This window comes from Carcharodon carcharias, chromosome 10 (assembly GCF_017639515.1).
Source record: "Carcharodon carcharias isolate sCarCar2 chromosome 10, sCarCar2.pri, whole genome shotgun sequence".
Taxonomy (NCBI): domain Eukaryota; kingdom Metazoa; phylum Chordata; class Chondrichthyes; order Lamniformes; family Lamnidae; genus Carcharodon; species Carcharodon carcharias.
Genome location: NC_054476.1, coordinates 156,638,981 through 156,653,847, shown reverse-complemented (window position 1 = coordinate 156,653,847; position 14,867 = coordinate 156,638,981). Strand labels below are relative to the sequence as shown.

General features: G+C 40.9%; 1 protein-coding gene across 1 annotated transcript in view; it reads right to left on the bottom strand.

The window, feature by feature from the left end:
* The window catches only part of LOC121283199 (rap1 GTPase-activating protein 2-like), a 327,656-nt gene that overhangs the window by 34,377 nt on the left and 278,412 nt on the right, over nucleotides 1-14,867 (bottom strand). Inside the window, exons 5-11 of the mRNA XM_041197449.1 lie at nucleotides 14,181-14,225; nucleotides 11,340-11,372; nucleotides 9,779-9,991; nucleotides 6,896-6,999; nucleotides 4,638-4,716; nucleotides 1,988-2,041; nucleotides 26-109 (exon numbers count right to left, since the gene is read on the bottom strand). Of these exons, the coding sequence (XP_041053383.1) occupies nucleotides 26-109; nucleotides 1,988-2,041; nucleotides 4,638-4,716; nucleotides 6,896-6,999; nucleotides 9,779-9,991; nucleotides 11,340-11,372; nucleotides 14,181-14,225 (612 nt within the window). The remainder of the gene's footprint in view (nucleotides 1-25; nucleotides 110-1,987; nucleotides 2,042-4,637; nucleotides 4,717-6,895; nucleotides 7,000-9,778; nucleotides 9,992-11,339; nucleotides 11,373-14,180; nucleotides 14,226-14,867) is intronic.

Below are 14,867 nucleotides of genomic sequence, written 5' to 3'. Positions count from 1 at the left end.
TTTTTTTAGGATAGTCATTACTCACCTGTCTGACCTTCTGATAAATTACACCAAACTTGAAGTTGTTATTGATCTCGTGTTCATCATATGCGACTATTAACTGGGATGCCTTGGAGAAAATAAAACAAGCCAATGAAGGCACCTTGATAAGAACAACTTTACAAAATTATTCTGTCCCAGACTTTTCACTGACTTCCGAGAAAAGTTGGGAATTTGACCATTATTGGGGCAATCAAGTTCTAGTAAGAACTCAGTTTTAATTTGTTAGGATAGGCCTGGTCTGTAAAGGTTAGAAAAATATTCAATTAATAAGGAAAGGTCTTGGGGATGTTGTGGGTTGACACATCTCATTGTGATTTTACCCCGGGACTTGGTTTGAATCCAACCCAGGCTGAAGGGATGAAAGTCTCTTTCTCTCTGTGACCACAAGACCCTGTTTGGTCGGAGTCAGGGCAGTCTCAATTGTTCCTAAGCACAAATCACTCTCTAATTCAACATTCCTAGGCACAAATTGGTAATCTCACTCAGAGAAGGCACAGTGGCACCATCACAATGGTGCGGCATGGATTAATGTACATTGGTAGGGCAGATAGAGGAAGCTTCATTACTGTATTTTTAAGGCAGAGAGATACATTCTTGTTAGGCAAGGGAATCAAAGGTTATCAGGGGTAGATGGGAATGTGGAATTCGAAACACAAGCAGATCAGCCGTGATCTTATTGAATGGCGCAGCAGGCTTGAGGGGCCGAATGGTCTACTCCTGTTCTTATTGCGTTTCTTATGTATTTTCAATCTGGTGCCTGTTTGAGATGGCAGCGCTTGATCAGAAAAATCAAACAGCAAATTCTCAGGCACTGTTGGATTTCGCAGCCTGCAAAGCCACAAAATAATTGAAACAAATACAACATTAAAAACATTCCTCACAAAAAAGATGCGATATTTATCAGATATGAATTCAGTTGTCTCATTGGCACTTTTCCCCATTTCGTCTAATTATACACAGCTCTCTGTTTGGTTAGATTGAAGCATTGTTCTTAAATGAGGAATAACTGGGGTCATTGACCTCACCCCAACTGTCTAAGGTGTGTCATGATTGTCTGGCAGGATCTACAATTGGAGCAGGTTAGGTTGGATATAAATATCCAATTTATAATGAAGATATAAAAATAATTACAGAATGGATGACTTTCTAGAGCGATTATTAAAAGTTATTAAATATATTCAGATATCTGGTCAATGGTTGCTTTCTCACTGAGGGTGCAACCAGCCAGTTAGCCAACTGATGTCACAAATGCAGTAATGAGGCAAATGCTTTTGAAACTTTATGAATAATAAATTTCAATCTTAAAACATGCACTGTATAAAAATAAATCAATCTCCTATGGACATTGCTCATAGAGATGGAAGACGCAAGTGAATGCCCAGAAAGTACAATGTTAAAGTCACAAGTATAATATTTTAAATACATGAAAATCAGGATATATTAAGCATAATATATTCCGTCTACATCCGTTTCAAAATATTATGGTGGTGTGCACCATTAACTTCTCCATTATAAATTCCTATACCCGCAATTCAGCCGCAATCAGCCTCAGTAAACAAGTAAACATGTCACATCCCACCGGCAAAGGCCCTGCAGTACCACCACTGGTCGGATGGTGTAATTACATCATGAAGAAGTCACTCTATATAGACAGTTTCCTGAAAGAGGTGGACAGAAGTATTTATAATGAAGATATAAAAATAAGTATGGAATGCATGACTTTAAAATATCAAGTGAATTATGTTTGCACACCCTAATCTGATTGCCTCCCACCCTCTAACCAAGTTTCATCCAAAGACTACACTTGGCCTTGACGCTTTATGGGCAATATTATATCCAGTATATATGTATGTTATGCAGAGATTATTTTCTGCTACTCCCACTGAAGAAGAAAACTCGGCAGACGATTTGAACATGACCCAGCATAACTTCAGTGAATACTTACCTTCGGATAAAGAACAGGGGAGAATTTCACATAGGTCAGGTCGTCACAGAGAAGCTGAGGGAAAGATAGAGAGAGACAATGATCCATTAGAGCATTTAAATGCTCTGCTGCTTTTCACAGGGAACGCACAACAAATATCAGCAACATGTCAGCATTTGTTTTTCTTCCAGGGTCTCAGGTAAAATATTCAATGATAATGCAGTATAGGCCCATGCAGCCTGTCTGTGATGCATATTAGTTTTTAAGGGCTATAAGATAACGGATTCCTAGATTTTGCCGCAGCTTTTTTAGTTATAAGAGACACCATTCCACTGCACTACACTGGCCCCAGTAAAGTTGATAGAAAATCTGTTCCCAGACTTCCACCCGTGTTGCTCTGAGGCCTCTGAGCAAGTCAGGCGAGAAGCTAAACCCCTTTATTTCTCCCAATGCCTGCCAGGAGATCTGTGGCCTCTGCAGTGCTTCCCCAAGATGTTATGCTCAATTTGGAACTCAGGTTAGGGAACATAGTGGTTGTAAACCCTTGTCCAATGTTGCTGCGGAACAACACATTGTTTCTCCAATCCATCTGACCATAACACTGACTAACTCAAGCACAGTACTGAAACAGTGTGTGTCAGTTCGAGTCTCCAGCTTGAGGGTTGACAACTCTAAAGCCAGACAGAGAGCAGACAATGGTGTGGTTTAGGAAGAACTCTTTAAAAAAAGAGATGTATTAAAGCGAATTATTTAAACAATTGTGCGGCCTCACTATTCATCTCCTATGGACAGTATGTTTACTTCACCGCAGTTTCGCTCTCGTATTTTCAAGATTTGTTAAAAACCTGCAGATTTAAATGTAGCACCTCTGGCTCTATGTTATGTCTTGATATTTATATTAGATTTTGTACTAATATTTATACCAGTTTCTGTACAGAGTCAAAATGATTGGCAAAAGAGCCAGAGGGAGAAATGAGAAATGATTTTACTCAGTGAGTTGTTGTGATCTGAAATGCACCGTCTGAAAGGGTGTTGGAAAGCAGATTCAATTCAGATTCTTTAGAAAAAAGAATTGGATAGATACTGGAAAAGGGAAATTAAATGCAAGGCTAGGAGGAACGAGTAGGAGAGTGGGACTAATTGGACAGGTCTTTGAAGAGCCAGCACTGGTGCGATGGGCTGAATGGCTTTCTTCTGTACTGTTAAGGTTTAAACTGTACTTGGAGGCTTATGTTAAAAATAAAAACAGACAACCTACTTTAAAAAAGCAGATTCTAGCCAAAAATCAAACGTTTAATGCATTGTGAACCAGGTTTGTGGGTGTCCCATTCAGGTGCTCATTTTGTTTTGCTAAATTGAACTAAACCTCAGACAGATGTCCATCAACTTCCCGGCAGTACGGTGAAGAATAAATTTGGGCTGCTCAACTGTTACCATTCTTACTCCGTACAGAACCTGTGCTGGACTCACAGAGAAAGTATGTGACATCGAATTGCATCAAATTTACTACACAGAAACAGGCTACTTAACACAACTGGCTGTCAGTGTTTATGCTCCACACAAGCCTCCTCCCACCTTACATCATCTAACTTTCAGCATATCCTCATAGTCCTTTCTCCTTGATGTATGTTAAACTTCTATCAAACACTGGTTCGGCGTTAGCTGGAGTATAGTGTCCAGTTCTATGTGAATGCATTAGGGAGAGAGCAGAAAAGATTCACGGCAATGGTTCCAGGCTGGGGAATTTCAGTTACATAGATAGATTGAAAAAGTTGGGACAGTTTTCCTTGGAAAAGAGAAGGTTGAGAGGAGATTTGATAGAGGTATTCGAAATCATGAGGGGTCCGGACAGAGTAGATAAGGGACAAACTGTCCGCATTGTCGAAGGGACGAGAATGGGAGGACACAGATTTGAGGTAATTGGCAAAAGAAGCATGGGGATACGCAGGGAAACTTCTTCACGCAGCAAGTGGTTAAAATCTGGAATGTGCTGCCTGGGAGCATGGTGGAGGCAGGAAATTGGATTATTATCTGAAAGGGAAGAAGGCAGGGGAATGGCACTTGGTGCACTGCTCATTTGGAGAGCCGGCACAGACTCGATGGGCTGAATGGCATCCTTCTATGCTGTAACAATTCTATGATTCTCCTGTAGCACCCAATTAAATGCATCTCTGTTATGCAACTCAACTTCCATGATTAATGTGCATTAACAAAAACACTGAAAAAAATTAATGTTAATTGCAGAAGGTAACTGACAACCCTAAAAGTAATGTAAAGTGTCTTGAAAGAGATGGGTTGCAAAGGAAGATTACAGAAGCTTAAGCTATTCATTCTGGAAACATAGCAGTTAAGGGAAGACTCAGATACAAAATATGTTAGAGAGCTCACTGTAGTATTGCTTATAGGTGGTTTAGTGTGGGAGGAACTTGCCTGTTCCGAACCCCTGATAGTGCTCAGTAGACCACTGATACTGAATGCTCTATTTGCTCTTTGATGAAAGGCTGGCTAATAAAACGCTATGGCGTGTGAACCTTGTTTTATTCAACCCATAGGAATTCACTATAGACTGACAACAGATGGAACACTGGATTAGTGTGAGTGACGTGTAAGGGGCTATAAATAAGCATTGGAGAAGAAAAAAATAGGAATGATACAGTGTAAACCAGCTTACCTTTGCTATCAGTGGGATACTGGGAAGGCGTGGTACTCCAGCAAGAGGGAGTCGCTCATGGATCGTTTTGGATTTGGACCTATAGAAACAAAAATGCTTAAATAAAAGTTGCATGTAGTTAAAATTGAAACATGCAACTTTTTCAAAATATGGTGAGTTAAGCGTCGAGAGATAGGATAGTCCATAGTGTAGGGAACCAATGTGGGTTGAATGGCTCATGGTCAAATAATCTTGTGCAAGGGTCAGACCTGTTTCCCATCTGATACTTTTAACAAATGCACACAGGCTTTGGGATGGTTGAATATGGACTTCAAGCCTGTCACATAACGTTTCTGAGATACTCAGGTCCTGCCAAGGTCAGTGATCACCATTTTCACCACTTCAGCTTTTTAAAGCTAAATTCTGGTAACTCAGGCAGGAAACTGGGTTACATGTGGCATGTATAGAAGCTAACAGGGTGTCACACCTCACAACATCGCTTAACTTACTCCAAAATACCATTCCTCTGGCATGTTTAAAAAAAACAGATTTTCTTGACAACTTAGTGCTTCCAATGCAACGACAGGTCTGTTGAAGTTGGCGAGCTGTGGAGTTGAATGATTGGGTTGTTGTGTGTATGTTGGAAGGGTCACAGACTCCAGTTCTTTTTAATTCAACCATGGGATGTGGGCATCACTGGCTAGGCCAGCATTATTGCCCATCCCTAACTGCCCTTGAGAACTGAGTGCCTTGCTAGACCATTTCAGAGGGCATTTAAGAGTCAACCACATTTCTGTGGGTCTGGAGTCACATGTAAGCCAGACCAGGTAAGGATAGCAGATTTCCTTCTCTAAAGGACATTAGTCAGCCAAATGGGTTTTTATAACAATTGACAATAGTTTCATGGTCATCATCAAGCTTTTAACTCCAGGCTTTTATTGAATTAAAATTTCACCAACTGTCGTGGTGGGATTCGAACCTGGGTCCCCAGAGCATTACCCTGGGTCTCTAGTCCAGTGGCAACGTCACTACGATTACTAGTCGAGTGACAATACCACTACACTTGAACTACTGTAGCAAGCCAGCAGTTCCATTCTTCTATAAAAGTGATGATACTATCAATGTGTGACGGGTAAAGTGGTGCAGGAAACTGGAACCATGAGTACAGGCAGTATTACTATACTCAAAGAGTACAATGTATTTTCTGTAAATAATTTTGATTCTATTGCACATTAAAATGTACACTTCCAAATTTCAAAACATCAAGAGAAAGGGGAAAGGAAGCTAGTCATTTCATGTTCGTTCCTTCTGCCCTGCTATTGCAAATCTGCAAGTAACTTCCAATCTACGAACCTCCACTTCCTACAATAATTAATCTCGAATTAACATCAGGAAGCCCTTTTTACTACAATTAGAATGTGTGGTCTTAAATGGAGAGGCTGCGAAAATCCAGCTGCATACTAATATAGAACATGAGAAATAACTTGCATTTATCTAGTGCCTTTCATGACCACAGGGCGTTCCGAAGTGCATTCGGCCAATGAAGTACTTTTGAATTGCAGTCACTTTTGTAATGTAGGAATTTTTGGCAGCCAATTTGAACGCACCAAACTCTCACAAACAGCAGTGTGATCATGTCTTTTTTTTGGTGATGTTGACTGAGGGATAAATATTGACCCAGGAAGCAGGAATAACTCAGCAGGTCTGACAGCATCTGCGGAGAGGAATACAGTTAACGTTTCGAGTCCGTATAACTCAATGAAGAGTCATACGGACTCAAAACGTTAACTGTGTCCCTCTCCGCAGATGCTGTCAGACCTGCTGAGTTTTTCCAGCTATTTTTGTTTTTATTTCAGATTTCCAGCATCTGCAATATTTTGCTTTTATTTTTGCTTTAACCAGGAATAACTCCCTTCCCTTCTTCAAAATAGCGCCACGGGATCTTCTATGTCCACCTGAGAGGGCAAACGGGATCTCGGTTTAATATCTGCTCTAAAAGACAGCACCTCCAACAATGCAGCACTGGAGTATCAGTGCTGATTTTTGTGGTCAGTTCCTGGAATGGGACTTGAACCCACAACTTCCTGGTTCAGTAACACACATGCTAACAAGTGAGCCCCATGGCTGATACACTTAGTAGCATTGCCCCACGTATAGTCAATATAAAACAGTGCATCAGTTGGCTTGCTATGAGCAACAGCTCTGCTAGTGAACTAAAGGAGACTGCACCATGATCATCTAGCTTTTGCACATTATACAACAGAGCTCGCTTCAGTTACCTGAGTATGATCCTCAAATATTCTTGCCCATCAGTATCTTCATACTTGACTGAAACTACCAAATTTCCAAGAACACTGCATGAGGTATAAAAATTCAAATGCTCCTAAAGGAATGAAAAGCATTGTGTCAAAGACATTCCAAGTTAATGAGATTTCCTCCTCACTCTGGTATTACAACAAAGACTGCACTTCGTTTTTAACCTCAAGATAAATATCTTTTGACTCACAGCCAAAGATGCTTTGTTGTGGAAAAGTCAGCCACCTAAAGCAGGGGTTTCTGACAATCCCCAGGTAACTTGAGGTCACACAGTGATGTAGCAGGTTTGTGTGGTTCTCTCTGTGGGTGCCCACAGGCCTGTAATTGAGCTAATTTATCTTTGCTAATCCACGTAGTCTATAAATAATTTCTCCTCATTTCCTTCCTGGTTCTTTGACATGTTTTAGAATAAGCATTACTTGTAGATCTCATAAATGGTAAGGGAACAGACTCCAGGACTGGCTTGGAGTGCACACCATGGAGGTGTAAACTTGCACAAGTGCTAGAATGTAGCTGGTGCTTTGCGGCTTGGCTGATTTGATTGTTTTTATTTGTTCATGGGATGTGGGTTTCACTGGCTAGGCCAGCATTTTTTGCCCACCCCTAATTGCCCTTGTTCAGAGGGCAGTTAAGAGTCATTGCTGTGGGTCTGGAGTAACATGTAGGCCAGGCCAGGTAAGGACAGCAGATTTCCTTCCCTAAAGGGCATTAGTGAACCAAATCGGTTTTTACAATTGACAATAGTTTCATGGTCATCATCAGACTTTTAATTCCAGACTTATATTGAATTCAAATTTCACCATCTGCTGGGTTGGGATTCGAACCCATGTCCGCAGAGCATTACCCTGGGTTTCTGGAATACTTGGTCCAGTGACAACACCACTATGCCACCATCTCCCCCATATTCCTTAGCAACTTTTCAAAAATCTCCAATAAATTGGTTAAACATGATTTTCCTTTCACAAAACCATGCTGACTCTTCCCGATTGCCTTGTGTTCTTCTAAGTGCCCAGCTATAACCTCCTTAATGACCAATTCTAATAACTTCCCCACGACAGACATCAAGCTAACTGGCCTATAGTTTCCTGTTTTCTGCCCCCCGTCCTTCTTGAATAGAGGGGTTATATTTGCTACTTTCCAATCTGATGGCACCTTTCCAGAATCTAGCAAATTTTGGAAAATTAACAGCAGTGTATTGACTACCTCATTAACCACCTCTTTTAAGACCCTAGGATATAGTCCATCAGGACCCGGAGACTTGCCAGCCCGCAGCTCTATCAATTTGCTCAGTACCCTTTCCCTAGTATTTCAATTTCACCAAGTTCCTTTCTCCCGTTCGCCTCCTGATTTGCAGCTATTACTGGAATGTTTTTTGTATCCTCTGTAAAGAACACAGAAGCAAAATATTTGTTCATTTCTTCCGCCATTTCATTATTATCTACTATTAACTCCCCACTGTCATTCTCTAGAGGACCAACACTCTACTTACTCTTTTTCTTTTTAAATACTCTTGCTATCTGTTTTTAAATTTCTAGCTAGCTTCCTCTCATACTCCAAATTCTTTCTCCTGATTAGCCTTTTAGTTATTCCCTGCTGCTCTTTATATTCTGTCTGATCATCTGTCCTGCCACTCATCTTTGCGGAGTTGTCTGCTTTTTCCTTAAGTTTGAAGCTTTCCTTAACATCTCCAGTTAACCATGGATGGTGGATCCTCCCCTTAGAATTTTTCTTTATAGTAGGAATATACTTATTCTAAATACTCTAAAATATCCCCTTAAATGTCTGCCACTGCTTCTCTATTGATCTGTCCTCTAGTTTAGTTTCCCCGTTCACTTCAGCTAGCTCAGCTTTCATCACCACATAGTTGCCCTTATATAAGTTTAAGATACTAGTCTTAGACCCACTCTTCTCCCTTTCAAACTGGATGTAAAATTCAGTCATATTGTGGTCGCTGCTACCTAGGGGTGCCTTTACTCTGAGGTCATTAATTAATCCTGTCACATTACACAAAACCAAGTCTAATATAACCTGTTGTTATATTGCTATTGGCCTTCAGCTCACTCTCATGGGATCTGAACAGATATTTTGAATTGCAAGATCTGTGAGCAGAAGTTTTCACAAAAAAACTGTAATTACAGAGAATAGACATCAGTCCACAGCTCAAGATATGGGCTGGGATTTTCCAGTCTGTCACAGGAGATTTGGCAGCCCAGCCAAAAAGCCCATTGACTTTCAGCGGGGTCAGATGATCCTGGCGGTGGGCAGGGCCGGAAAAACCCGCTCATAGTTCGGAATAAGGTTGAGATATGTAATTGTATAGCTTTATGGCAAACTTTACCGAGCTTGTGCCAATTGATGTGCTAGATTGTTGTCCCTGGCCAAAAGATGATCGTTGTTGATGATATGTGCTAAAAATAGAACAATTGTTGATGAGGAGAAAACAAAAATTCCAAATCATGTCTTTATTAAACAACATATTGATGCCATTTACCATATTCCATCTGATTTTGCTTTTGCCTAAACAATTTCTTTGATATCTGCTCCAAGTAATGTATCTTACATACTTCCCAATCCTGTGCTAGTTCCTCACCGCCAATTGTTTCAGGCATTTTGCCTGCTGAGCATCAGAGAAGTGAGACTTGCCTGCAGGGGTGATGATGTGGGATCTTCTCAAATGACTTAAGTCATAACTTGGTATAGCAACATTAAGACTTAGGACAATTGGCCTTAAAATGATTTTGAGCACTTAATAAAACATGACCAGTACTGCTTGTTTGCAATCGATAATTTTGTTGTACACAGTGGGCAAGTTGTTTGGCACTCCAATCACTTGCTGGGCCACTGACCTTGTTGAGAAAGTGCTTCCTGTAGACTCTGGCTGTGCTGTTGCATTCCAGTTTGTACCCGAAGGTGCTGGGACTCAGGTTCTCCACCACATCCTCTTCGCAGAAACTACTCTCAGATGACGTTGGTGTGATGACAGTCTCCATTCCTTCAATCCAGTATCCTCCAAACTGGGGGAGGATAATAGACTGATATGGCCCCGCTTTTTCTATCACCTGGATAATACAATTAGTCCCATTTGTTAATCCACATGTAAATACCTGGATCTTGTTGTTAATGTTGAATCTGTGTTGCAATGGAATGCAAGCTTTAAATCAGTCATCAAGCACAGCTGTCCCAATTGGGGAAGGATTGGCGAATCATTAAAAGAGTAGATAAATCAGTTCACTTTGAGTGTCTGGGAGAGCTTGGCTTGGTTATGGTACTGGGTTTGTAACCCCAAGATCAAGAGTTCAAATCTCACAATGGCAAACAATGTAACTTCATCTGAAACAGATGGAAACGGATTTGTACTTGAAAGAGTTGAGTGTCTGGGAGGAACTGGAGAGTCTGTGATTTTGCTTTGCTGCTTGGTAATAAACCTGTTTTGAGGTACAGGCTAGTTTTGGACTCATTCTTCCTTAACATACAATTATTGGAATTAAGACTTGTCAATAAGTTATGGGGCCATAGATAGTTAAGCATTCTTCTTCACCCCTGAATAATTTTACACAAGGAAGCTTCAGGGACACATTTTTTGACTTGACTGCCTGGGCATTAATTTGGTGGAATGGACTTGCTGCCCACTGTAGAAACTATCTGATTTTTATTCTGTTGATGGAATGAAAACTGTTGAGTTCTACATCAGATGGGTGATCCACCTGATGAAAATTTAACCCTGCAATTTTTTTTGGGGTAAGGAAACCTTCTTTCCCTGTGCAGTGGGCAAATTTTCTAAGCTGCCTGCGAAGGGCTGGCGGTATTTGTCTGGGAAGGGAACCTTTCTGCATCGCCTGAGGGAACTTCACTGAGGCCCTTGTGGTTTTTCAGCCACAGAGATCATTCAAATGGATCTCATTTCTATATTGTACTGCGCAAAACCAGATGAGATAAATCTGGATTTTAGTTGTTCAGTTTATAATAAAAAGCAAAACTGATGACTCATTCAAACCTATCCTAAGTCTACAGAAAGACATTATGACCCAAAAGACTTTAAAAACTGATGCCAACCAATGGAAAATATCCCAATTAAAACTTGTGTTAATTAATGCCAAGATCTAGATAGTAAGAATGTCTTTGGATTAGATATTCCCACATACTTCACTTGTATCCCATTTTTCTAAAAGCAAATCTCTCTGGATATTGTGAAGTTCTTAGGACAGAAACAGTGATATATTCATCCAGAGACATTTTGAATTAGAACTGCACAAGCTCTTAAACATAGAACCTTTTTTTGATTTATTATCTTCTTCCTAGCAGACTCCCTCTTTGGGTATGTGTGCATGGGGCCTGAAGTTGGCAAACTGCACAATGCAATTTTCAATATACTACAGATATATCCTTCTAGAGTTAAGGTAGACTTACCTCATCAATACTGGGATAGGGGATGTAATCATCCTACGAAAGAAAAACACACACACATATATGAATTGGTGCAAGTTAAATGCAAAATTGCCCATTTAGATACATCATGTGGGTAAAGTCTCTCATTCTGATAGTACCCGTACCTGGTAGAAAGGATGCCAACATTCAGCCAGTGACTCAATATTCAAAACCAAGATTTCTATGTATGTCCTGTGCCTAGCCCTTGTGTTAAAAAAATCTAGGAGCTATAAGTATATGATAAATCCAATAGGGAATCAGAAGAAACTTCTTTATTCAAAGAATGGTAAGAATGTGGAACAAGCTGCCTGAAGGAATAGTTGAGATAAGTATCATGGATGCATTTAAGTCACATGAATATGTGAGGGCCAAAGAAGTGGAGTATATGCAAATATGGTTAGGTGAAGAAGAGTTGGAGGAGGTTTATATGGAGCATAAGCACCAGCATAAGCCAACTGGACAGACTAGCCTGTTTTTATACTTTAAACTCTATGTAATGGATGTCTTGCTTTGTATAAAGCACCAGCAGGTCACCATTGATCAATCTTAAATAAAAAAATACACGAAATGGGTAATAAAGTCTGCTGTTTTTCTGACCTGCAGATAATCACTCCCTGAGTGGAGCTAAAAAATAACTCCCAAGCTGGAGAACATAGGGACAGAAGGCAGCATTAAGCACCTCAAGCCTGTTCCGCCATTCACTGCGATTGTGGATGATATACACCTGCCTTTGCCCCACATCCCATAACCTATTGTTGCAGAAAACTGTCCTGAACACGTTCAAGAAGAGAAACTTCCAACAGCAGCAGTAATTATTCAGAAACTGAGCTCTGAGTGAGGATTGAATGTCGACCAGAGCAACTCCATACTTGGCTCTTGAATGATGCCATGGGATCTTTTACATTCACCTGACTAGGTAGGTGGATTGTTGGCTTAACATCTAATCCAAAAGACGGCGCCTCTGACAATGCAGCATTTACTGCACTGAAGGGTCAGCCTAAATTATGTGCCCAAATCCTGGAATTGGTGTCAATCCCAGATCATTCTGACTCAGGCACTATAGTAAACAGTGAGTCGTGACTGAGGGACACTACCCTGAAGATGTTATTGAATAGAAGACCTCAAATTAAACCCAAACGTGACTCTGAATCAGCCAAATGTTCCATCATATTATCAGGCCGAGGGGCCCTTTTCTGTGCTGTAGACCTCTATAACTCTATGAGGCTCAGAATCATTCCAAATCGATGTCTCTGATGATGTCATGTTACAGTTATGAGGTTTAAAAGGTTGTTACCGGAATGTTTTGGGACTGGGGGCGGGATTTTCCAGCCGCAACACCAGCAGGCATTGTCACAGGCTGGATGGAAAAATTTAGAGAGCCACTAAAAGTCAACGGCTCTCCAAATTTTCACGTCCTGCCCATGATGATGCCTGTCGGTGCCGGGGGGGGGGGGGGGGGGGGGGGGGGGGGGGGGGGGGCAGAAAATCCCGGCCTATGTCTTTAAGGTAAAATGAAGGGGTGATGTGACCTGTTCTGAAGTCTGCCTGACAGCAAGCCTGGGCGGTTTGATTGTTAGAGATTGAAGGGGCCCAGATTATTTTACTGGGAAGAAGTTCCAAGGTGTTAAAACTTTGAGACAGTGGCAGCAGCTTGTGTGCTAACAGTGGATAGACTGGGCCTCCAAAGTTCCAGAAAAGTGTTGAGATGTCGGGATGTAAACAACTGTGCTTTATACTTCCAAGATAAAAGAGAATTGGGGTCTTAAGGGTAGCTAATCAATATCTCCATCTGGATACAATGCCATCTGATTCACATTGCCACGATGATGGGCTTTGCAATAGGAAAGGTACAGAGGAAACCATTGTAATATTGGGTTACAGGTTTTCCTAAGATGTCACTGAATATCATAGACAGGTTAGTCTGCCAGGCTCTGGGGGAGAGAGAACAGCTAGAGGCCAAAATTTTTGTTTGGTTCACGTGGCAGGAACTCAGGTGGAAGCTCACACTCGGACTGGAGAGACCAAATTTGTGTGGAGTTAAAAAAACCGAGGCTGGAATAGTTGTCTAGCTTTAGCAAGATAGTTCTAGCATTAAAATTTTCCAGGTTGGGAAAGGTAAAGATAGTAATAAACCCTCAGGAGCTAAGAATCATTTTGGACTAATTCTGGGAGAATTGAATATCACCTTAAAGGACAGTGTAACCTATACCTGATGGTGGTTTTATTTTGGTTCTGTTAAAAGATCTGTTTTGTAGTTTAAAGTATCAATTGCCCAGAAAAATAGTTTTTAATTAATAGTGCTTTTAGTCTGTTTGTTACAGTGAATGTCTTAAAACGTGAAATCTTGTCATGTCATCCGTTTAGTTATTAACTGGAAGTTCAAATTTCTTTTTAAAAAATTAGTCTCAATGGTGATCATAACAACTATCAGCAGCCACTATCTGATCAGTGAATCACAACATTTGCAGCTCCTAAAGCCATTCAAGCCTCTTGACCAGTGCTGAGTACTTGTTGTAGATCAAAACTATCTACTCTAATCACATTTTCCTGCGAGCGATCCCAGGCCTTCTTGAATGAGCTGTGTACAATGTCTACGGTCCCTGGAATAGTAGAAATGCCAGAGTTTTCTACAGGGCTACAGTGTCTAACAACTGGGACTTCTGGAGTCAGCCTAGTTTCACTGACCGGGATTTTCAATTGACTTTTGGCCACTCTCCAAATTTTCCTGTCCTGTCCACAACATTACTCACTGCTGGCAGGACTGGAAAATCCCACCCATTATATTTGCTTTAAAAGCTCGTTCAACACTTATTTGTAACAAACCTTCTGCCTGTTGCTCTTGTCCTTCTGGTCATCCAATTTTACAGTCTGCTGGAACAAAACGAAAGATGAGATATGTTTGTAAACGATAATAGAAGGTACCTAGATCTGCAGTTGAAGTGCTGCAACCTGCAAGGCTATGGACCAGGTGCTGGAAGGTGGGATTAGAGTGGGCAACTAATTTGTTTTCAGCCAGCACAGACAAGATGGGCTGAACGGCCTATTTCTGTGCCGTAACTTTTCTATGGTTCTAATAATGTTGAAACAAAACGTGTTTGTAAAGTAGATCAACAAATGCACATTCTATTCTGCACCTCATTGCCATGACAACTGCCATAAGGGAGAAACGGAGTTAGCAGGACAGTACTTTGGTTGTCCACTTCACAATTAAATCAGCAGGCACAGATTTCCGCTGTTTCAGCGTCACTCCATCAGTCACTGGAGTTTGGAAAAACTGCTAGCCATGTATATTGTAGGATTAGTGTTGGTGTTTGTACAATGATCAGCTGCTAACGCCCTCTTTCAGTGAAGAGATACAAACACATGACTAGGAAAGATCATTAGGTCCATCAATGCCCATCCTATCCAACCTTGTGCACCAGCTTCCTCAACTGCTAGCAATGCCGATTTCTCAGAGAACAAAGAGAAACAGAAAAAGAGACTGAGGTCAAATACAAGGCAGTTGCTCCC